The following is a 24810-nucleotide window of genomic DNA, read 5'->3' on the forward strand; positions in this document are numbered from 1 at the left end:
TTTCCAACAATATGTCAGTGTTGAGATTTGATTCTCAAGGGCCAAGCAGCTCCTCCGTGAGTTTGTATTCATGCAAGAATGGGAATCACTTGCATTTGCGTTGTATTTCCCCCCCCCCCCCCCCCCCCCAACTATGCTCAATTTGGAAGATAAAAAGGGCCTATTTGAAGCAAAGCTTGAGTCGGTACAAGTCCAGAGCCTAATCCGTGGATATAATCCACATCTAATCCAATATATTACATCTGCAAGAGCGTTATGTGATAAAACTGTTTGACAGTTTTCTCCTCTAGCAGAGAACTGAACAGTTAAGAGTGGGTTTTGAACATAAATCGGCTAAGAAGACGTCTCTTTGACTGACTGAATGTCACTGACAAGTCGTGAATTACAGATAGAAACTACTAGATGGGATTAGATGTGCCCACTACCAAAAAGAATGAGATTTCAATATAATACTTCATAATACCAGCAACAAACAGTCAGATAAGAGAATGATATTATGATTGAAGGGGTTACTGCACTACAACGTGTTTTAACTACTACAAAATAGATGGCAGGACATGAAACATTCATTTTCATTTCACATGCATGTTTAACACACAACTGTTGAGACAAATACTCATTATGTGAGGTGATTACATGAACAAAGGAAGGAAACGTTGATTTATTGCAGGCTCAAAAGAGAGATTTAATGAGTGACTTTTTTAAAAAAAACCTGTATTTTTCATGGACACAGTCACATTGGCATGTCAGAACTTCCATCCATCCATTATCCATCCCTACTGGCTCTTGTTTCAGGGTCACGGGGATCTGCCGCAGCCTATCCCAGCCGTCTCCTGGAGACAGGTCGTCAGAATTTCATAAAACGTAAATGAACAAACACAGAAAATAAAACCAGGGCAGAGCGTTGCCGGAGCCGTGTGTGGTGGGTTTTGGCAGTCGGAGCGTTGCGAGGGAAAAGCAGGGGGGGCCCCCTGCCAGGCCCCCCCTCGTACATTATGGGCTCGCAGCTCCCCAGCAGGTGTCAAGCAGCACATACAGTACAAGGAGCTGAGCTTTCATACTGCCGGAAGCAGGTTCGCTTTTTAATATGGGGCAGCTCTCCTGCACAGATGAAAACTCTCCAGACACACCGACATGAACATGAACACACACACACGCACGCACGCACACACACACAATGATAAAATAAAGGTTTTCACCATTTAATTAAAACTGATTGTCATGAGAAGAATACACAAACATTGTGCTTCCTGTGTGTAACTGCAGAGATGTAACTCAATTATATATATGTATATGTATATATAGTATACATATACATATATATATATATATATTGTGTATATATATACACACACACACACATAATTATGTGTACAACTGTATATCACAAATGTACAAATGGAGATTGCAATATTTCAATGCGAGTCCATGTGTCAAGGATCTCTTAGACGGTTCCACATCAAGGCTTTTTTTTTTTTTTCTAATAAAACGTAGCCTTGAAGTCAGATATTTGCTATGAAGTTATAGAATCAGCCACTTCTCTATCACACAGTGTTTGATGTTTGGTGAAACTAGGTGCTGTGGAATTATTGCCTTCAGACAATTCTTATTTTTCTTTTTCGACAAATTAAAATGTGTGTATACACACACATGCACATGCACACACACACACACACGCGCACACACGCACGCACACACACACGTCGGTTAACTAGAGTGTATGTGTCAAGTCGTATCACTATCGTAATGCTTACAGAGCATTTGACCTGAAATATGCAGTGTTAATTTTGACACCAAGCACCTTAGGACAGATTGAAGATATGAAAAGAAAAAAAAAAGAAAATCGACATGACAGCAGAACACTGCCACCCTGTGGAAGGAAGCGTCCTCACCTCTCTGCTGCTCCGATAAAGTGCTGCTTTGCTTTGCTTTGCTTTCTAAATGAAACATCTTCCCTGATTGGACTTTGACAGCTACATCAGTGACGACAACAGTAATTCATGTAGTAATCCCAAGGAATTTGCTGGCAGTGGGAAAATTAAAGAAACTTTTCCTTGTCTGCAGCAGGTAAACAGAAGATGATGCTTGTGTGGTGCTGGAGCCTTCAACAGTAAGCGAATGGCGCTTATTTAACAATCAGGCCTAAGGCACATTAAAGATAATTCAGTGAAAAGTGTGTAAAGTCTATATCTGCTAATGCTCCGTCTCTCTTCAACATACAAACACACACCAGCCAGAAAACTTTCCCTGAGGTGTGTGTCGGTGACATGTCAATAACTGATGTACATTTATTTAAAGAAAAAAAAAATCAACTCCTGTCAGCGTTTACTGAATATGGCAGTAAACTCGGTGCTGGTGCAGGTTCATGAACTCGATGGAAAAATCAAGATTTAAGCAGAAAATAAAAAGTTAAATCCTATTAGTGATCAGTCTTAAAAACCTGTGTCACTTTCGCGTTCTGCGTTACTACGAATTGTTCATCTTGCTGCAATTTACAATCTCAGAATTTACATTTGGAGTTCAAGCCAAACTGTTCGGGTCGCTCGACGTCGGTGTTGGGTCCCGGCCGAGGGCGAGCTTCGCTGCGCTCATGAGGAGTCCTGGCTGGGCTTCCCGGCCGGCACCTCGTACTTGAACACCACGCTGAAGAGCTTCCCCCCCAGCCGGTCGGCCAGCCAGGAGTTTTTGATGACGGCCATCTTGAGGCTCTCGCAGCTGAGCATGGCGTAGTAGTTGGTGTGGATGGCTCGGCCCATTCCTTCGATGATCACGAGGTCGGTCTGCCGCTCCCGCACCACCGTTGCTAGAACTTTGTCCAGGCGGCTGCAGAATGATGCAGAATGAAGCAACTTTATCAGCACACCTGCCTGTTCACTCACGTACAGTATGCATGAAATCATTTAAGCATTTTTTTCCCCAATGGGGGAAAAAAGGCTCATGCATGTCCATCTCACACTGTTTCTATGGCCAAATTTGCAACTGATATCAATTATATTTATTTATTTACTAACATACAAGGGAAAAAAAACAAAACCCAACCTCAGATCCAAACAGGGTGAACTGGAACCACTCTGCACCAACGTCAACCTGTCCTCCATCAAGCCAGACCTGGGAACCAGCAGTAGACACAGTTCAGCCACAATTACTCACATTTCAGCACCAGTTCGTTAGCATCTGATCAATTACACTATACACTACCGTTCAAAAGTTTGGGGTCACATTGAAATTTCCTTATCTTTGAAGGAAAAGCACTGTACTTTTCAATGAAGATAACTTTAAACTAGTCTTAACTTTAAAGAAATACAGATACATTGCTAATGTGGTAAATGACTATTCTAGCTGCAAATGTCTGGTTTTTGGTGCAATATCTACATAGGTGTATAGAGGAGGATTCTTTGACGAAAGCAGAGTTTGATGTAAAAAAAATCTTATTTCAAATACAAATCATTATTTCTAACCTTGTCAATGTCTTGACTATTTTTTATTCATTTCACAACGTATGGTGGTGAACAAGTGTGACTTTTCATGGAAAACACAAAATTGTTTGGGTGACCCCAAACTTTTGGACGGTAGTGTATATTCTTCAGCTTTGCTGAAACAAAAGTGGAACCATCGATCAAATAAACTGAACTCTGATTGCAGTTGTATGATTACAACATCTCCTCAAGCCTGCATCAACACGTCTGGTTCCAATCGAGTAAAATATTCCTCGTATTCACTCACTTAATCACAGGATCCATAGCAGCGATTCTTTCCGTCAGAATCTGCAGCTCACCATTCGTGACGTCATTTAAAGCGGGACCAGAGTTGCTGGCCAACACGACCTAACGGCGGGAGACACGGCAGAGTTTAGGACACGCCTCGGCAGGCGTAGGGTCTCCGTGCGTGGGCTTTTAGATTCTCACCTCTGTTCCCCGAGAGAGAAGCTCTCTAACAAAAGGCATCACTCCTAGAATGATGTCCACGCCACTGTTATCTACGAAAAACAAGGCACACTTATGAGGAGGACCCTGCAAGACAAAAACACCAAGACGGACTGCATTTTAGCATTAGTCATCAAGAGTACAAAATGTCCAAAAGGCAGGTTTTACATGGCTGAAAACATTATTGTGTAGTTGCAAATGATAAAAAAAAAAAAAAAGGTACTGATGGGATTGTGTAAGTCTGTGGGAGGCGCGCTAAAACTGGCCTGATTAACAACACAAATAGTAGGTGTATGAATTTAAAACAGGTCATTTTCCCAGCCTAAAGTTGCAGTAAGTAAGTTTATTTTTGTCATATTAGCTGAAATGACCACTTCTTCTTTTCCTTTAGGCTTTTCCCTCTAGGGGTCGCCACAGCGAATCAGTTGCTCTTCTGCATCCTCTTCTCTTACACCATCTACCTTCATGTCCTCTTTCACTACATCTATAAACCCCCTCTTCCTCTGGGCCTCCTGCCTGGCAGTTCAAAACTCAGCATCCTTCTACCAATATACCGTATTCATTATCTCTCCTCTGGACATGTATGAACCTTCACAGTCCGCCCTCCCTAGCTGAAATGACCACTATTCTCTGATAATATTACCCAAAGTAGGTAATTTGAGAGAATAATTGGCTCTTCTGGCTCCAACTGCAAAAAAACTGATTTTTTTGGTTTGTTTTTCCTTGAGAGCAGCGTTTTCGCCAGTGACTGGGTTTTCGGAAAGTTTCCAACTGCAGCTTTAAAAAGCGCTGGGATCATGAATATTACTGTAGGAGTGATTTCATTTCCTTGAAATTTGTGCTCTGAAAGGGAAAAAAAGAGCCGATAAACTCTTATGCAACAGGAATCTTCTCATCCTCTCACTAGTCCTCATTCAAACAATGATCACTGCCTCTGTGCCTCAGACACAAACCTGTAGTAATCAACAGCAGCAAAAAGTTATTGTCAACAGAAGACGGTTGTAAATAAATAGCATGTGTGTTCGCTTGTGCTGCGTGCGTTGGAGTGTGATTGTACTGATTAAGTGTAACAAGCAGCTGAGACCTTTAGTCTCTCGAACCACTGGTCGTAGGAATCAACGAGCCACGGCCGCTCTGAGAGGAAACAAAAACAGAAAAAAGGTCAATAAGATTCAATTTGACTTGTTTCTTTGCAATTATTCATGTTGAAAAGAAAAAAGCAACAGAAGCATAAAAGGAGCTGGATGATGATCCAGACAGCATTTTACAGACATTCTCACCCCGACATAAATCCGACCAGAGTTCAAATTTACTATTTCGGGACACAGTTATGTGTTTGGCACAGAAATGGCGCGCTGCAGCTGGCGCTGACGCGCAGCTCGCTACAACGGCAGCTGTGCAGACGGCGTAAGGTAGAAACACTTGGGTACCTTCCAGCTGTCGTTTTGCCTCCTCAAAGCCAAACTCAGGGTCAGATTCCAGGACACTGCACAGGTGAAGACATAACAAGGAAAAGGACATCAGTACCAACATAAAACAAGGTTCACATAGGCCAGAGTGAAGCAAAAACACCCGACTGCTTTCTGGCTTTATGAGCCGCTACAGCCTGGCTAACTATAAAAGGCTTTGTCTCTCTGAAAGCATTAACAACATTTCTTAAAACACCCCAGGACCTAATGTGACAAAACATAAAACATATACTGCATAGTGGAACAAAACTGAGTTGTTAAGGTGACTTTGGAAAGCAGAACCCGTCTTTTGTCAAACCCTGCAGCAACATGAAATAACGGTATAAGCCACTAGAGCAGGGGTCGGCAACCCAAAATGTTGAAAGAGCCATATTGGACCAAAAACACAAAAAACTAATATGTCTGGAGCCGCAATGAATGAAAAATTAAAAGTCTTGTATCAGCCTTAGAATGAAGACAACACATGCTGCATTTTTCTATATTAGTTATAACTTGGGGAAGATTTTTTTTTTCATTATGCACTTCGAGAAAAAAGTCGAAATGTTGAGAAAAAAGGCGAAATGTCAAGATTCATTTTGAAGTACAATCTTGAGAAAAAAGTCGAAATGTCAAGAAAAAAGTCAAAATTTTGGGAAAAAAGTCGAAATGTTGAGAAAAAAGTCAAAATTTTGGGAAAAAAGTCGAAATGTCGAGAAAAAAGTCAAAATGTTGAGAAAAAAGCTGGAATGTCAAGAAAAAAGTCAAAATGTTGAGAAAAAAGCTGGAATGTCGAGAAAAAAGTCAAAAAGTCGAAATGTCGAGATTAAAAAGAAGAAAAAAAGAGAAATAAAGGAAAAAAAGAAGAAAAAAGGAAAAAAAGAAAAAAAAAAGAAAAAATGAAGAAAAAAAGGAAAAAAAAAAAGGTCAAACATTTTTGAAAAAGCTCCAGGAGCCACTAGGGCGGCGCTAAAGAGCCGCATACGGCTCTAGAGCCGCGGGTTGCCGACCCCTGCACTAGAGTGTCTCCTGTACCTGCATTCATCCTGTTGACAAGTAAAAACACGCTGCACTCACTCCGACACGGCCTTGGCGCCCCAGTCGAACACGTTCCCGGCCAGGACGCCCCTGACCAGCGCAAACTGCCTGTCAAGCCAGTCCAGCTGCTCCAAGGACCTCACCGCCTTCTGGTAGTATTTGAGAGCTACGTCATTCTCCCTCTGCTTGATCTGGAACACAAGGAAACGAGGTGACACTGCAGCCGGTTCAAACTCACGTAACCGTGGGCCATTTGGGCGCGTTTACAAATAAAATCAATGCGATTATGATACAGCAACGATGTATTGCCTAAATTAAGCAGGAGTAAATACTCTCCGCCACTGTGAGGCTGTAAAAGCTCAAATGAAGTTATAAAATGGATAGTGAAGGCCAAAACAGTGTAAACACACAAAGACAAGAAAAAACATTGGAAAACAAGAAGATGTGATAGATTTCAGTCAGACCTTAGAGTAGGGATCAGGAAAGTTGAACTCGTTTAAACAGTGTTCCCTGGTGTCTAACAGACTTCTGACAGTGAGGGATCCATAAGCACTAGATAAGAAGAGAAGCACTCTACGTTAGCCAGAGAGAAAACACACACACACACACTAAACGGGGCTGGAGTGGTGGTCTAGCCAGCTTTCTTTTTTCAAACCATTATCTGTGTTTTAATCTTGAGTGAGGGTAAAAATCTGGCATTCGGGATTATTTATTTGAATATACATGCAGATAAAACATCAACAAAAAGACTTAGATGCCCATCCTTCTGACAAAACTGCAGATTACAGTGATAAATCACAAACTAATACAACTGATTGACCTGACACTTTTAAGTGCTTATTCTCATAGTGATAAACTCCCGAGCAGCTGCAGCAAGTAAGAAGACGTGAAACTAACGCAGACAACGAGGAGAAGAGATTGAGTCTGGACTAAAAAGCCAGCGGTCGGTCGAGCGGATGCAGGAGGAAGCAAAATGGGTCCTTACAACGGCTGGTGGCGGAGCGTCTGCAGCTTGTGTCTGTATTTCTGCCGGAACTTCTCGGCCCGCTCGGCCGCCTCCAGCGTGTCCGGCTGGCTCGCTACGGCTCTTTTAACCACCTGCTCGAGAAAAGAACGACAACAATCCGGCTCATTTTCTGGGACTGTGTTGTCAAACAGCCAAACGTGGATGATGCTTGACAGACGACAGCTAAGCTTTTGTTTTTTAATACTGAAACCATCAAAAAAAAAACCCCAAGAACAGCTATAATGCATCAACAATGCTGTTACAAAAAAATAACTCATTTTCTGTGTTGGTTTACGTTTCATAAAACAGAGACATCAACGGTGTGTCCAAGATGCCATACTAAACAGTATATACTCAAAAAGTATACTTAAGTTCAGAAAACATTTGAGTAAATATCAGTAGTATGCATTAATTGGGACAGACTACTCAGAGCCACACGGCACTTCCTGCCGTTGAGAGGGGGAGTTGTTACCATGGTAACAACTCCTGTCACAGCAGCGGTAGCAGCACCGCTCCGCTCTTTCCCTGTTTATCCTGGCCCAAACAAGATGACATTATATAATACTATTATATACGAATATTATAATAGTAATATTATATAATAATATTATTATCCTTAATATTATATTCGTGACATATACGTATCTGCGCAGCACCTAGCAACCAAACACAGCTGCATTGCATTGTGGGAAGTTTCTGCTTAGCTAGTGTCAATCATCAATCCACACTAATACATTTCTCTGGAATGAGTATGGATAGCGCATACTATTGAGTACTGTTCTGTTCTAATGTTTCGGATGCAGTAAAAATGTTCACATACTGTTTTTGCTACTCATTAGGGTGGAAGTATGCAATTTCGGACGCAGCTCATGGCTGCGTCCGAAAATCCCATACTTATGTCATAAGTATAATATTAAGTATAATAATATTATTATATAATATTAATAATATAATATTCGTATATAATAATATTACAAAATGTCATCTTGTTTGGGCCAGGATAAACGGGAAAGAGCGGAGCAGTGCTGCTACTGCTGCTGTGACAGGAGTTGTTACCATGGTAACAACAAAAGTCTGAGTTGTTACCATGGTAACAACTCCCCCTCGCAACGGCAGGAAGTGACGTGTGGCTCTGAGTAGTACGTCCCTATTAATGCATACTACTGATATTTACTCAAAAGTGTGCCGAACTAAAGTATACTTTTTGAGTATATACTGTTTAGTATGGCATTTCGGACGCACCGCAAGTCATCAAAATGGAATTCTAAGGATTAAATAATAACAATTATTAAATATTTTGTTGTTTTATTTATACTGAAGTTGATTGAAAAATCTGAGAAAAAAAAAACTGAAAAAAAATGTAATCTGTGATGTTTTCATAGCCGTTTTTTAGGGGGGACTTTTTGGTCTAATGACCTGGGGAGGCAGTAAATTTGTTCGCAGTGAATTGTTGACTCATGAGAAAATTTTTTACTTGAATATTATGACTTTTCAAGTTAGAAAAAAGTGTCATACCAAGAAAAAAAAGTTTAAAAAAATCAACATGTTGGTCAAAGATTGAGAAAAAATAACAAAAAAATAGCAAAAAAAAAGTCCCAAATGACCTCCGAGGGTTAAACTGAGTACTTGAAATTAAACTGCAAGAACTGTAGAAAAATAAAAACCAATGTAAAATATAAAAGAGCGTATTTTGATTGGTGCAATAATCCTAAATACATTAGTATCAGGCACTGATGCCAATATTGTTTTAGTTTTAGTGTTTTCACCATTATTTTTCCACATGTTGATAACTCGCTGCCATCCTACCCCATCTAAGGCTTCTTCAAAGCAGTACAGCCAGTATTCGCGGGCTGGAGCGTCCTCCGTGAGGTCCATGGTGTCAGGGATGTAAGAGGAAGCGTCTTGCAGCAGAGGTAGATTCACCAGCTGCCTCTCCAGGCGGTCCATCTCCAACATGTCAAACTTCACACAACAGAGAGACAGAAATGAGCACCAACCGTTAGTCTCGGCTACAGAGAAGCTTCTCTCAGCTCTTAGAATATCAAAAGTCTGGCATCACTTGTATTTTGGAAGAAATTTCACAGTTTCTTTAACACACTGACCATTTTACCCACGTTAGCAGTTTTTCGTTAAATTAAACAAGAAAGCCGAGAGCTGCTGTGAAGAAGGCGAATACAGGATTTAATCCTACCAGCCACCAACTGGGCACCCAATCAATAATCCATTACAGGAGGTCAGTTCCTTTTAAAAGAAACTCAAGATTTCTCAGATAGCTAGAAAAGCAACTGTCAGCCAGTGTATTTTCTGCAGGTGTTTATTTGACGCTGGCACTAAGCGAATGCTGAGCAGGAGGTAGGAGCTTCGCTGGTCTGAGCCGGCGTCGAGCTGCTCGCACTGGAAATGAACTAGAGCTGGGTATCGATTCAAATGTCAAGAATCGATTTCGATTCCGATTCTTAAGATTCAGAATCGATTATCACCATTTGATTCGATCCGATCCGATTCGATTCCATATTGATTTGGGTTAGTGTTGCCTGGATTATATGACTGTAAAATAACTATTGAAATAATAATTTCACAATAATTATTATGAAATAACTAAGAAATAAATAACTCAAATAGGCATTTCAATATCCATTTAAAGTGCAAAAAAAGAAAGAAATTGCAACAGCTCATACAGTAAACAAATGATTTTAGCTTGTCTGGTTTATTCTGTCACCAGACACACAGCTTGCCATGAAGCACCCGGCATTTTTCAGGTATTTCATGACAAACCGTGTCCGATAACAGAAACCAAACAAGCTATAGTAAATATAGATTATATGAACTTCATTGAACTAATATAACATTTAGAAATTTAAGCTGAAATGTCGAGCATTTTCTCTAAAGAAAAGTTAATTTAGTTCAGGAGTTTTCAAAACTACTGGGACTACTGGGATTAAAGTACACCAGGCAAAAATGTAATGATGGAAAAAAAAAAAAAAAAAAAAAAAAAAAAAAAAAAATAATAAAAAGAAAATTTAAAAAATAAATCGATCTTTAGACATACAAATCGATTTTTAGGAATTAATATGAGAATCGATTTAGAATCAGAAAATTGATTTTTTTCAACACAGGCCTAAAATGAACAGTTCCTGGTTTCCTAGAGGGGCCTACAGGCTCAAAGTGTTGCATCAAGAAAAACCAAGAAGCGCACCGCACACTGTTATTGATCATTAGACACTTCATAAAATTCGATCAGATAATGATTTAGTTAAACTGAAAACACACACACACATACATACACACAAGTGGATATTTGCCTAAATACTAAACAAAAGGCAGCCACTGCATCGTAAGAGAAAAGCCAGAGAACTGTGCAGGTACTTACAGGAAACTGAAGGAGAGAGTTAAGCGGACAGAGGAATGTGTGGAAAGGAAATGAAAAGAATCACGATCAGACTTTGGAGGCGGATGACATGAACGTGTTTGTATCACAGCATGAATTCAGGGAGGACACCATTGATCGTATCTGATGTAAAAAGTTTGAACACTTGATGAAAAGACCATAGAAAGGAGTGTAAATCAATGAAGTCTCAGCAGAGAGGAAAAGGTTTGGGAGGATTCAAGCGTCATCGCGTGGCACATGGCTTCACATCGGGTCTTATGATCAATTAACTTACTGTTCCACTGCGAGCTCGTTGCATGGGGTTCATATCTGGAGAGACACTCATCAGACCTGAGCTTCCGGCATAATTCTCCCCCCAGCTGTACTGGTTTGGATCTAAACAAAAAAAAACAAAACAAAAAAATAAGTTCTCACATTTGCAACATTCTGATATTTTAATTAAAACTTTAGCCAAGTACTAGTCTTTTAATTGTAAAATATATATATTAATAACTATATCTGCAATATTAGGCAGCTAAATCTATTTATTTCTAGTCTAAAAACAGATTTCACAGCTTCACCACTGAAGTCTGGGGATTTCATATGAGAAAATCTGATTCCTGTTGTATAAAGTAGTAATGAGGTATTCACAGCATCTTTCCCCCCTTGTCCCTTACTGTCTTCCTCTGCTCCTTTAAGAAATGCTCCAATGGCTCCGAGATAGCCTTCGTGTCTCAAAAACAAGGCCTGAACTTCCCCCTACAACAACAGAACACAGGAAGGCTTAAAGAAATAAAAACACTGGACAAAAACCGTCACATTCGGGCAATAAACAAGCCACAGTGCAAACACGAGAGCGTCCCGGTTCAGACGCCGGCCTCTTGCCTTGGTGAAGAAGTTGATGCTGTAGGTGATTGTGTGCATGGTGACGGGGTGTCCTCTGATGAAGAAGCCCCCGAAGTAAACCCTGGACAGGTTGTGCAGCTTGGCGTACAGACAGGCCAGCTGCCCGATGTCGTTGCTGATCATGTGAAGCAAGCTCTTGGCCATGTCTTCTTTGGAGAACTCTACAATGAAGTTACACCGGGACAAAGGATTGTTATTAGCTAGAAATGATCAAATATTGTGTTATCCACTAAATTCGATTTCATTTTCCCCCTCTATTTTGAATACGGGTAACTGAAGCTGCACAAACAAGCACAGCGGTTGCACAACAGCAGCCAACGGACAGTAACGGGCGTTCAGCCAGGAATCCTGTGAAGGCTGAGGACTTTCTCTGAAACGGAGCCGCACCTTCATTTCCTAACAGCTACAGATACGGCACCGGGCGAAAGGTCAGCTTACTTCAACTCTGCTTTTGCAATTTCAATCTGATCAGCACAACAGAAATACACATCTGCATGCACACTTACCAACACTGGCAGCTATTCTGTCTTCATTATTATAGATAAAGATAATAAAGAGAAAGATATACTTTATTGATCCCCCAGGGGGAAATTCCAGTATCACAGCAACATAAAATATACACAGACACACACAGGCATATATGCAATAAAAAATGCAATGAAAATTATTAATAATAATAAGATCGGAAATAAATAATAATGACCTTTCCTTTAATGCATACACTATATATGTAAGCCGTTAACTGATTTTATGGTTTTAATATCCGTGTATAACCAGCTGTTTTAGCACTGATATCATCGTTTTATACTTTTTCTTGTATTAATTATTTCTATTTCTGTCTGTCCTCTGATTCTCAAGGTTTTATCTGCTCCATACTATGATGTTTTACGTCAGGAGTCCCAGCTGTGACGAGCTGGAAAGGACTAAAGGCTTATTTTACTATATACTGGGGAACCATTGGTTAGACTGGAACAATTTGAGGGGAAAATTGTACTGAAGCATCTGAGATTAGGTATAAAATGTTGATACTTTTCATTTTGAGGCCAGGTCCTCATTAAAATCCATCATACTCCTCATAAATCCAGGCTGCACGCAGCTACTGGTCCTCAAATCACACGTGAGACGCAGTGAGAACGCCATTTACATTCAACAATCACCTTTCAAGGTCATTAAAGCTGAGATGTGTGTGTGTGTGTGTGTGTGTGCGATTGAACAACGCACACAACATGCCCATGCGTCACCTTTGTCAGCCGTTGCAGATTTCCCAAAACTACTCGCAATAAGATCCCCGGTCAAGCCCAAACACCCGTAAGATCCTCCGTAGATGTCTTTGACGAGCATGTCCACGCTCGTGTGCTGCCCTTTGGAGGCCAGCTGCAGCAACTCATCGAACCTCTGAAGACAGGAGACAGGACATCATTCAAGATGGTTAAAGAAACAATAAGAGGCCACCTCCACTGAATTTAAAATAACATCATCTGATAAAAGTAAGCTGCCTAATTCAGAAACCTTTGTTTGGGTGAGCAGCGCTCCGAGGCCCCAGAAGGTTCCTCCTCCGATTGAACTGCCTCCTATTCGCTCAAATTTGTCCTCTGATTCAACCTGTTGAAGGCGGAGAAAATGGGAAATGAATGCTCTGAGCATGTGCTGCTTAGAAAACCTGATTCATAATAATAATTTAAGAAAATGTTCAAAGTTCAAGAAGCCAACGAGAGGCTACAGCTGCATGTGTTGCTTTGTCCACACAAGGGGGTGTCTTTCAAGGTTTGCTTTGACCAAATGCAGATGAAGAAATCTGATTTCATCTAATGTGCACCTTCCCCTGACGTGTTTTCCCTCTAATGACGCGTCTACTGCAACTACACAACCCACCCTGTGCTTTCTACTTAGTGCACAAACAGATGATACGATGTGCATCGGTGTGAATTTCCTGGTGAAGTCAACCTTAAATGCAAACATTCAGCCGAGGAGAAAACATGACAGAATGACACATCCGACATCCTAAGGGATTACACTTTCACTAAGCCAATTTATATCAATACTTGAACAAAAATTGCATTTAACAAAGGCAGCTGACTCCCTGAACAACAATAAAACCTTGCGTGTGGATTAGTACCTTAACGATAGACACCCCGGAGCCAATATTTACGAGCAGGTACGGGAAGATGTCGGGATTAGACGTCTGAAAGCGGAACTCGGAGTCGGCGTGCTTGGCATACACAAAAGCCTCATGGGGTATGTTCTTCAGCACAAAGTTACAGCCTTTGATGAGGCAGGTCATCTCATCCTCTTTGTCCACTCTGCAATGCATAAGAGGGAGCTGCCTTGAGTTACTCTCAGACAAACGTGAGATAAAAGTCAGATTAGAAGAGGCTGATGCATGTTTTCTTCTTCTTAATCTTCTTTTCTGCAATATTCTTCAATATACACTTTAATATTTATGTAAGTTGTCTACAGACATTTATGATTAGACCTACACAGTCAGATAATCACAATCTCATATTATCTAATCAAATCAGGGACCTTTAATCTTAACAGTCACACGGGATTAGTATTACCTGGACACCTGCGGTAGTATGCAATAACTACGTAGGACATCTGTCATGATTTAGTAGGTTTTTTTTGTCTCCTCTGACCCTTTTCAGTCTTTTTTTGTGCAGAATTATGGCATCCTTGATACATATAATGACTGACGATATCTTAGGGAAAAAAATTAAAGCTTTTGCTAAACGTGGAGATGCATGAAGAGGAAGACGCACAAGGTTACGTGAAGAGGAAGAAAATCAGAGCCTCTGTTGAGATCTTGAGCCATCAGAGGTGTGACAATGATGCTCAGAAACATGCAGAAATGAGTTTTCTTTTACCATGTTCAACAGAACAGAGTAGTCTGACCGTCCAAAACCTAAAACCCTTACTATAAAGTCAGCCCCTGCTACAATCACTGCTCTGTTTACCATCACCACTATTAAGTGCAAAGGCCACAGTCAAGTGGTGATTTTATTACATCATTTTCAGGTTCTCATCCAACTATGAACTTCCACTTATCCATGTTTGGATAGAGGACAGCAGACTAAGCAAAGAAGCCCAGGGCTCCCCGTCTCTGGTCACCTCTTCCAGCTCTTCCATGAGAAAACAGAAACACGTCATGTAATCTCTCTGCATCTCCTCGGTCTGCACCGAGGCTTTCAGGAAAACCCTGATTAAGAATCCACCTCAACCAGCTTCTTCTGTCTGGGAGAAGGATCAATGGCTCCAGTCCAAGTTCTTCCCAAATAGCTGAACATCTCGCCCCCTTTCTGCAGCAGACTCCTCCCACATTTTCACCTATCAGAGAGGTTTTTTTTACCCGTCAAAATGTGAAATGTTGACACTGAAGTTCAACCGTACAACATATTTCATTAAGACACACTTATGCCCCGTTCACTCTGGATTAAAGTTACCTGGGGACCTGTAGTCATTTGTAATAATCTGTAATATTTTGTAATAATCTTATGATTTGCAAAGCAAAAATACCACCGCACATTACCCAGACTATTTCAGCAAACATTGAAATCATGAGATTAATTTAATCCAAAGTGAATGCACATCTGAGTGATTCGGTGATTTCCAAGTGGGGATATTTTTTTTTTATTTCCCTTTGTCAACTTTTCTGCCTCTTTCCAAGCATAATTATCATAGATGTGGCTCAGAGTGGGACATTATTTTATGACTCAAGCTTTCATCCACTACATATACGTAAGATATTTTGTCAGATAAACATACAGAAATTAATCAGCATTAACCTTTACGCGCAGACTTGTAAAACAAAACAACCAGATCAGCAGATGATGACATGTGTGGCTGCATCACACAGACTTTTATCTGCGATCAAAGCCGCTCTGACAGCACAAAACGTTTAGACTTCAGCAACAGCCTCGGTTAAGTGTACCATTACCATGGCAGCTCAAGCACAGAGGCTGAGACACTATTTTCAGATTTCGTCACTTGTCAAAATGTGATGTGTTGACATTGACATTTTACTGTTGAGTGTTCAATCAGACGCTTTGAACTCTATGTTTAAAGTTTATGTTATATAAAAAGCAATTGTTTTGTAAAATGCAAGGCTTTGACACCAGGTAATACTACTCAAATAGGGTCTATAATGATTTAGTAAACACTAATCTCTAAACTGGAGAAAAAAGTGAGGATTTCTGTTTATTACAAGATTATCATCTGGACTTTAACAGAAATTAATTTCCCTTTTAGTTTGTATGTAAAATTTCAACAGTTTCAACGTATTTCTAAGCATACATACTTAAAATACTCACCTGAGTCCCAGTTTCTTCTCTATCAGCTCCTTGAACTTGTGCGCTCCTCCACCTGTGGCTTTGATTACTTTGGTGTCCGTGTTGACCAGATGGTCTTTGATGAAGTCCAAGCACGTTTCAATGTAAGCATTTTCAAACTTGATGAAGTGCAGGCGTGCAGTGACTTCCTCCTGGACTGAGATCTCATACAGCTTGTCACTGGCAGCTTCCTGCGGTGAAACAAACGACAAATGATGAGGACTCCCAGAGGCTGCTCGGAGAGCAAAGCAAAGCAAAGAGAACAAATCCCTAATTTCCTTCAAGTCTGCCCTAAAAAGCCACCTACAGGAGGCTGCTACTCGTAACTGGGAATAATCAAAGCCTCTACTGCACATCCCGCTGTTCCTTCTGATTATTGCTTCTTGTTTTTTGTTTTGTTTTCTGCTTTTTGTTTTGTATTACCTAGCTTATTCTATTTGTCTCATCACCTTTTTAGTCTCTCTCGGTGCAAAATAACAGTAATTCCCCCCTTTTCTTTTTTTACAATCTTCCCTACAAAGTACTGCTTCTTACCTGTATGTCATTCAATGTTATATGAGTTTAAAAAGGTCTCCAATGTAAACAAGTGTAATGCTTTCTTGGAATAATGCCTTTTAGTTGACTTTGTATCAGCGAATCTGTACTGTCATGAAACCGTACCTGATCCTATGCAATTCTTCTAATAAATTCTTCAATCAATCAATCAATCAATCTCAGTATTAACATCCATACCTTTGTAGTGTGGTCGAAAGATCGCACTTTTGCCACTTTGTGTTGTACAGTTGAGTAATATGCAAGCTTGGTCAGAGATCCACCTGTGTAAGCAAAGGAACATGGGATCTGCACAGTTAGACAACAACAGGTGAAGCAGTGATTTAGGAGTAGATTATCACAGGGATTTAAAATTGATCAGATTATATTCGCCACACACGCTTTATATAAATAAACAAAGCTCGAAAGAATTATTTCTTTGGTGTAAACACAACACTTCTTAAAATAATCAGTATTAGTCGTGCATTCAGGCTCCTAACACGAGCCTGGTCTTGATTACTTTCTCCTAAAGTGAAGTGTTGTCAGTGTTAAGGTCGCGGAACAGACACGAGGCTGAGCTGGTCGGTCCCGGTTACCTATGTCTATGGCGAAGCGCTTGGCATTTTCTAGGTTGCGGAAGATCTCGTCCGGTGGCAGGATAATGCTTTTATCCATGGTGTGAGTGTTTGTGCTGCTGTCAACTCGACCACATTCCGCCATGGTCGTCTATGGGATGACGCTGCGTGCGTAAAGCACGTGGCCGCTCAGCGACCAATCAGCGCTCACGCAGAGGTGGGCGTGGCCTCAGCGCTCTGCTCACTGCTACCCGTAGTAGACTGTGGCACTGATTTGGTTTTGGTTTTATATATGGACAGAGGTGTCAAAAGTATTCACATTCATTACTCAGGTAGAAGTATAGATACTAGAGTTTAAAAATACTCCTGTAGAAGTTTTTTAATCAAGCAAAAGTATAAAAGTACTGGTTTCAAAATTACCTAAAGTATAAAAGTAAAAGTAATGTAAGGGGGGAAAAAAGCCATTAAGGACAAAAGCCATTGAAAATGAATGCATCTTAGTATAATGCAAATATATTAAAGAACCATATATGTGTACTATTGAGCATTAACATGTGTTTCAGAGAGCAGAAGATATGATGACTAGTTGCCTATAAGTATTGTAATGGTGCAAAAAGTCAAACTTCAGAGGCATGTTATCATTTATCCTAACCTTTATTGGAATGTACATCCAAGTTTAGTTGCAGGAATCTGAGGGCAACGGATGTAAGAACAAAACTGGACAAGAACATCTGAAACAACCACAACCAAATTCACTCTATCCGGATGGAGCAATTTAACTGGATAGTTTTTTTTTAAAGGCCGAAATGAAATAGAGTAACGAGGCTGTTTTTAAAATGTAAAGAGTAAAAAGTACAGATAATTATATATATATATATATATATATATATATATATATATATATATATATATATATATATATATATATATATATATATATATATATATATATATATATATTATATATATTTCTGTTTAGTAAAGCCTATAGTTAGTGTTTAGTAAATCTCTAGGTAGTGTAAACTCTAGTGTGTTAGAGTCAGTAGTCATAGTTGCAGCTATAGAACAAGACTATAATAGTTAGTCTCAAATATAGCTTCGTGGTAGATATGCTGCTATAGGCTTATGCTGCAGGGGGGTACCGACATGATCCATTGGGCGGTGCCTCTCACCCTTCTTCTTCTCTCCTCTTCCCTTCCTCTCTTCTCCATTTCCATCTATTTGTCCATCGCACCTGTAGTTTCTTGTGCCCCCCCTTTTTTCTCTTTTGTGCATGTTTGCTTCGGGAGCTGTGTGCTGGCCTGGGGTCCCCACCCTCCCCACTCCCGTTGCTGCTTCCACCTGCCTGCGCCCCCCCTCTGGTCATCCTGTTGTTGCTTCCACCTGCCTGCCGGTATTGGGTCTAGAGCCTGTAATAAAATGTATAATATATTCTTTATTACAGGCTCTAGACCCAATACCAATCTATCCCAGCTAATTTCAGGCAAGAGGCAGGGGTTAACCCTGCACAGGTCACCAGTCCAACGCAGGACCACATATATACAAACAACCATTCATACTCACACTCACACCTACGGGCAATTTAGCATCATCAATTAACCTAGTATGCATGTTTTTGGACTGTGGGAGGAAGCCGGAGTACCCGGAGGGAACCCACGCAAACACAGGGAGAACATGCAAACTCCACACAGAAAGACCCCCATACATATATATATCTATATAACACATACAAAAAAAATCAGTAGCCTACTATAGTCTACGGGTAGCAATATATATATACATATATATACTGTACATATATATGTAACCGCTGTTACATATGTATATACATACATGTATATACATAACTGTTACTGGATGTGAGGAGTACCAGTTACAACAGTTTTAAATTGAATATATATTTACAAAGACAAATGAAAAAGATCAGTATGTTTTCAGTTCTGATGTTCTTCCTTGTTTTTGTTCTGACGTGGGGGAGTGATGGATGTTTTCATGCACATCCACACTGAAGGTGTTTTTGATCTGGTCTTCTCTGGTCCTACAAACAACTCCTCATATACAATTGTTAGCCTGGTGTTGAGATGTCTGTGATGATCTTGAACATCTGAATGCACATCCCACTGAGAGAAATGTGTTGTATAATAGTTGAGGTGGATCTGGGAAGACTTAAAGAGTTCGTTCAGTTTCAAGACTGTTTCAGATGCAAACATCTCAGATTGTACGGAGGTCGTTTCCTTAGATGTGTTTTCCTTCTGTGGTGTTTTTTCTCTTCTTTGGATCTCAAGCTGATGTTTGACCATTTCTGAGGATATTGCCATTTGCACAATAAACACCGGCAGCTTCATTTCCAGATCCTTTGTTGCTTCTTCTTGAGTTCTTAATTCTGTGGACAGTTCAAAGTTGGAGCTACTTGTTCATGGTGTCCACCTCAATAAAAAAAAAAACAACAATTGGACCTCTTCATATCTTTGCACTGTTGTTGTTGAATATGTCACAGGCTAGCTAGCTAGTCTGAGGTTGCAACAGAACCAGTTTATATTCAGCTGTGGGCTTCATTATGTCCATGTCAACGTAAATAAACCCACCACTAGATGGCAGTGGTCAACCACAACAGAGTTGCACTGGCAACACTGGAGGTTCAATGATCTAAACAATCTTAATATCTAAAAAAGTAATTATGTCTAGTTCAGTAGTCTAGTCACTAATGTAATATCTGCTCTGCCACGGCATTCAGAGTTTATTTATTTATCTGGTTCAACACGGACTCACTTTCTTTCTTTCTTTTATTCAGAAAGAATAAGTGCTTCACATCATGTTTCTTCCACTGATCCGTCAATGCTATCGATGCAGCACATGAAAAAAAAAAAAAATAGACATAATAAACTTTTGTACTCTACAATGTACTCCAACCAAGCAGATTAAAAGACTTCGGTATCTTTATAAAAGTTGAATCAAAACTAAATGAAATGACTCTCCTTCATTTGGAGAGAAGAAAATCTATTGACAACAAAATATACCAAACATAAACCAAACCTTAGTCAATAATCTACAACTATCATCAAGTGCATGACAAGACATGTACATTTAAAACAACAACAACAAAATGTATTAAAACTTTATTTAGTCATGCCACTCCATTTATAAGCGAGATCAGTCTGACTAATGATCACCAGATCTTGATCTTTTTGATCATCAATAAGAGGTATATTCATAAAATACAGTTTTGGCAGTTTCATAAGGTTGGGGAAGGATTCTTAAAAAAAATATATATATATATATATATATATATATATATATATATATATATATATATATATGTAAATTCGTGTTGAATAAAAATACAATACCAAGTTTTTTCTGTTAAATTTCAGAATTATAAGATAATAACCTTTGACCAATATGGTCTTCTCAGCTTGTCTGGTTGTAACTCCAGTCTGCAGGAGTCTACCACGGCCTCCAGGGGGCGCTGTTGACTGGACTCTTGTCTTTGGTGTTGCTGTTCTGGGCTGTGGAGCTCAGAGGAGAGAAGTCAGCGTCTCAGGTTCTTCTCAGAGGACGACTTCAGCTGGATGAAGTGTCTCAGCAGTCCTCTCTGGGACTGAGTCTTCACCTCCTCCTTGGACAGGAAGTGCACCACCTCTTGGACACATCTGGAGTAGCCCTGACCAACAGCTGCTGAGTCCACAGCAAGATGTTACAGTCATCTGAAGAAGCAGACCGTCATCTCCAGGATGTCAGCTTTCTCCAGCTTGGAGTCTGGCTGCTGTTTGAGGATCTCTGGATCCAGCAGAGACTTGAGCTGCCCGATGCTGCTGGCTTTCTGAGCTGCACGAAAAATAACATAATCATTAATACAGTTATTGTGGAGTGGGCAGTTTTCTATCAGCACACCAACTCTGATAAATGATAACTTACTTTGCATATATATCATATCTGCCTTGTGTGTCGGTGTCAGATACTCCTGCAAGGTGGCCGTTGCTGCAGTGATTGTAGGTGCCATGGTTGGATCCCTGGTCTGTGGAAGTCTCTGTAGAGAGAATCTGATCTCTGCTGACGTCATCCCTCCTATTTATTGTCCTACATCTCCATATGAATGTGTGTATCTTGGTCTGTGGTGAGTTTCTCACAGTTTGGGAGAATAAAAGACTCAGAGGAGACAATAAGGCAACAACATGCTGAATGCTGTTATACTGCCTGATGGACAATAGTTAGGTCTCAGGGGAACAGGTGGATGATTGGAGGGAGGTGAAAAGAGCTCTGTGTGAATCTGGGAAGTTGGAAATCTTGTAAAATAAGCAGATCTGCTGCATGATGTTGGGATCAATAACTGTATTGTTCATTGTCCCAGTTGTCCCGTATATGTCAAACTTCTACATATTTGAAATGCAGCGTTTTAGTCTCTACGCTGTTGATTCATCAGTTCCTGGTATTGAAGTGAGATTATTTGAACATTAAACATAACACATAACATATAATCTCATTGTGAAAGGCATTTAAAGCCTCGTTATCTAACACATTTGTTAAAGTATACATTTTTTCCTGGTGCAGTATTTATAATAACATATTAAAAGGGTGATTAATTCAAGCTTGTCATACTCATGTGATGTTTTCAGATGAAACAGCTTTACTCTCTGTCTTTTGGAAGATTTTTCTGGAGCTTTCCATGATGCAGCCTGAGGGCTGCAATTAATAAAAACAATAGGAGTTTAACTCACTATTATCTCAGGGTTATTAAGGAGATGTAAATGGAGAGTACAAACCATCTGGTGGAGAACAAAAAGGCTGCAACTGAAGACTAAAACGATTCTAATCATAGATTCCACATCTTTTATCTTTATCTTTTAGACTAATATTCCAAACCGAGAGTTAATTTGTTGTAATTAAAAGTAGATCATGAGCATGAACATAAAATATACAGCATTTGTACTCTTTTCTCCTTTGACATTTCATTCAGACATATATCTGTCCAAACTTCAGGCAAAAGTCTTTACAACCCTTGTTTTAAGAATGACACTTTGGCATCCATCAGTGGAAAACTTAAAAAGTCTTAGAGAGATATAATGACCCGGTACACAGAGTGGAAATGAGGTTGGCAAAAGTAACTGAGTTGGCACGAATAAGAGACGAGCAGAGTGAGGAATACAGAAGAAGAAGAAGAAGAAAAAAAACCTCCCCTGAAGTGTGCCAACTCCCCTCTGAGAACGGTCAGGTGCCGGTGGGGTCGAGGATGCTAATCACACTGAACTGCGACTCTGCTTCTCGCAGCTTTCCCACACTCTGTCCATTGAACGAGCTCCAGCTGAACAATGGACATGTGCCTTGTTAAATGCTAATTCATCCACACACAAGCAGCTCCCGGCTCTCCCCTGAGGCCGAAGTTTGTTGTTTAGACACCGTCTTAAATTGGCGGAAAAGAATAAGACAAATGAGCATAAATATTTTGACTGGGGTGTAATTTACAACTTGCAATGTTTTCAGTGAAATGCATCATCAGAATGCCGGTTTCTTAATTTACTCTTTGAGCAATATTATGTGATGACATTTTCAACCAGTGTTTATTTTACATTTGAATACTTAATCATTATATAGCTCAGAGAAGATGTGAAGCTTTTAAAAGTGTCAGAAATGACAGACATTTATATTGTTATAGAACTATTTTTCAACATAAAATCCCGTTGTCTGCTCTGTTTCATTCTTTTTCAACATGTCCATTAGTTAATTTACTCTAAAATATCTCAATCCATAGGGAGAAGAAACATTTCTGTTGGTATTTAGTCAAATATATAAACATGGTGGGAGAGAAGTTTCAGATATTCATATATTGAATGTACATTATAGGGGTAAATATGCAGCTAAATGTGATGTGTAATCCACTGTTCCTCTTTCTATAATGGGTGCACGTCTGGTGTAGTTGGTAAATAATGGCTTAATAACTCATCTGAAATGTTAATACACTGCTTATGAATATCATTTGGAGGATTTATTGGTTAATTCTAAGCCTGTACTATTTTTTTTTTTAGATGAAATTGAATTTCTTCAAATAATCAGCTTTTTTTTTTAATTCAAGTGTTCATTTGTTTGAGAGTAAAAGACAGAAAGCATCCACACAATGTTATAACAAAAAAATACTAAAACAAGCATTTTCACAGCCCCTCAGCGTAGACTACGTAACCATTCAGGGTTCGGAGGTAAAGAATTCCTCCCCTCCCCAGACGTCTTTGTCTCGTCTGCCTCCATTGTCCCACAGGGGCTCTGTGAGTGAGTTTTCTCTGGTTTCCCACACTCTGTCCATTTGATGCTTTCCAGAACAAAAGAAGTGTGTCTGGTTGCACATCACATTAATTATGGAGTCAGTTTACGAGTTTTGTCTCACTGTGCCTGAATAGAAATTCCTGTCATAAAGACTCGTCATTACCAGGCTTTTTATAAAATGTCTATAAGGAATGCAGACGTGCCAAGGATTAATGAACATTCAAAAGCTCTTTCTCCCCTCCTTTAGATTCAGATGGTCCCTTTGCATTCCTGGCGGTTTATTTTGACGGGAGGATAAAAGGGAGGGCATTCCTGAATTGATCATGTGCTGGTCATGGTGTAGTAAAACTACTCATTTCAAGTTAAATAGTGAATGAAAAAATATGCATTTATATATATAACTTTTATAATTTTTCTAAACAATGAAACAATCATTTCCTTTGCAAATAAATGAATCCTGTATTTCTCCGTCTACGGCGTTTTCTATTTGATTAGGAATACTTTAATAGTTCTTATTGACACAAGCTCAACAATTCAAGTGTAGTTCAGAAAACCGCCTTTATATTTTTAATTTTTTTAAGAATATTTACTTGCTTTACTTTGAGTAAACTTTGACACAACTGTACCACAACTAATCTAAGTTATTAAGTAACTGGTCCAGACAACTTGAATCTTACAATTAGTGGTTGAAAGCACAACACTGCAGCTCATTTTTCCCACCCGACCTTGTAAACACTGGAAAAAGTTGATAATATTAACACCAGTACAACAGAAGTGTACAGAAGTGTTTGGGAATTTAAACACAAGCACATGAACGTTCAGTATGTTGTCCTTAAGTGGGATCCTCAGTCCACATAACCCACTGAGAGCCCCCATTTTGGCTCTAATTCCCCTGCACTCACACACCAATGAACTCTTACATCTAAAGTCTTCCTCAAGGACCCTTCAACATGTGGACCTGGTGTAGGTTGAGACTGAACCGTCAACCTCAAGAACAATCCCAAAACTTCTAATTTAGTTTAGTTTAGTTTAGTTTATTGTTTTGCACAGTTTAAAAAAAATATATACAGGAAATATCAAATATAAATACTATAGGTGCAGGAAGAGGCAAAAAACCCAATGGGCTTATTTGAAGCCTCCACCGAAGATATTAAAATTTCATGTCAAGATTAACATACAAAAAAACAGAAAGTAAAACTACACAAAAGTGATGGCAAACTAATAATGCAATATATGAATAATAAAGAATAAAGACAAAAAAAAAAAAAAAAATTGTGACCGTTGCCATGAAACTCTGCTTGTGAGCAATACTGAACTAGCTGTTGATAAGGAAATTGCAAGATATTTAAAAGGGTTTTTGTCAAGGAGGATCGTATACGCCACTCTCCCCTCATAAAATGAACTGATCACGTTTAGGGAATGTTTTTTTGTATTCGGTTGAA

The 24810-nt window shown here is 39.6% G+C and overlaps 1 protein-coding gene and 1 pseudogene across 2 annotated transcripts; both read right to left on the reverse strand.

Moving 5' to 3' along the window:
• Positions 1 to 660: 660 nt before the first annotated feature.
• On the reverse strand, positions 661 to 17262 carry pank4 (pantothenate kinase 4 (inactive)). 2 transcript variants are annotated; one of them, XM_061726964.1, is made up of 19 exons: positions 17138 to 17262; positions 16743 to 16825; positions 15993 to 16201; positions 13802 to 13985; positions 13195 to 13287; positions 12927 to 13080; positions 11665 to 11846; positions 11457 to 11538; positions 11075 to 11175; positions 9219 to 9374; positions 7392 to 7504; positions 6871 to 6958; positions 6446 to 6597; positions 5354 to 5409; positions 5008 to 5057; positions 3906 to 4010; positions 3724 to 3824; positions 3040 to 3108; positions 661 to 2823 (listed from the first exon to the last, which is right to left on the reverse strand). In XM_061726964.1, exons 1-19 carry the CDS (start codon positions 17259 to 17261, stop codon positions 2589 to 2591), a joined length of 2337 nt encoding a protein of 778 aa, XP_061582948.1. In that variant the 5' UTR covers position 17262; the 3' UTR covers positions 661 to 2588. The 2 variants fall into 2 exon arrangements, with proteins under 2 accessions (XP_061582948.1, XP_061582949.1); XM_061726965.1 differs by lacking the exons at positions 661 to 2823; positions 3040 to 3108 and having other exon boundaries at positions 3906 to 3976.
• A 3298-nt stretch (positions 17263 to 20560) lies between these two features.
• LOC133449318 (transcription factor HES-5-like) lies at positions 20561 to 21116 on the reverse strand (annotated as a pseudogene).
• Between the last annotated feature and the right edge of the window lie 3694 nt (positions 21117 to 24810).

The sequence above is a fragment of the Cololabis saira genome, chromosome 8, assembly GCF_033807715.1.
Source record: "Cololabis saira isolate AMF1-May2022 chromosome 8, fColSai1.1, whole genome shotgun sequence".
NCBI classification, from domain to species: domain Eukaryota; kingdom Metazoa; phylum Chordata; class Actinopteri; order Beloniformes; family Belonidae; genus Cololabis; species Cololabis saira.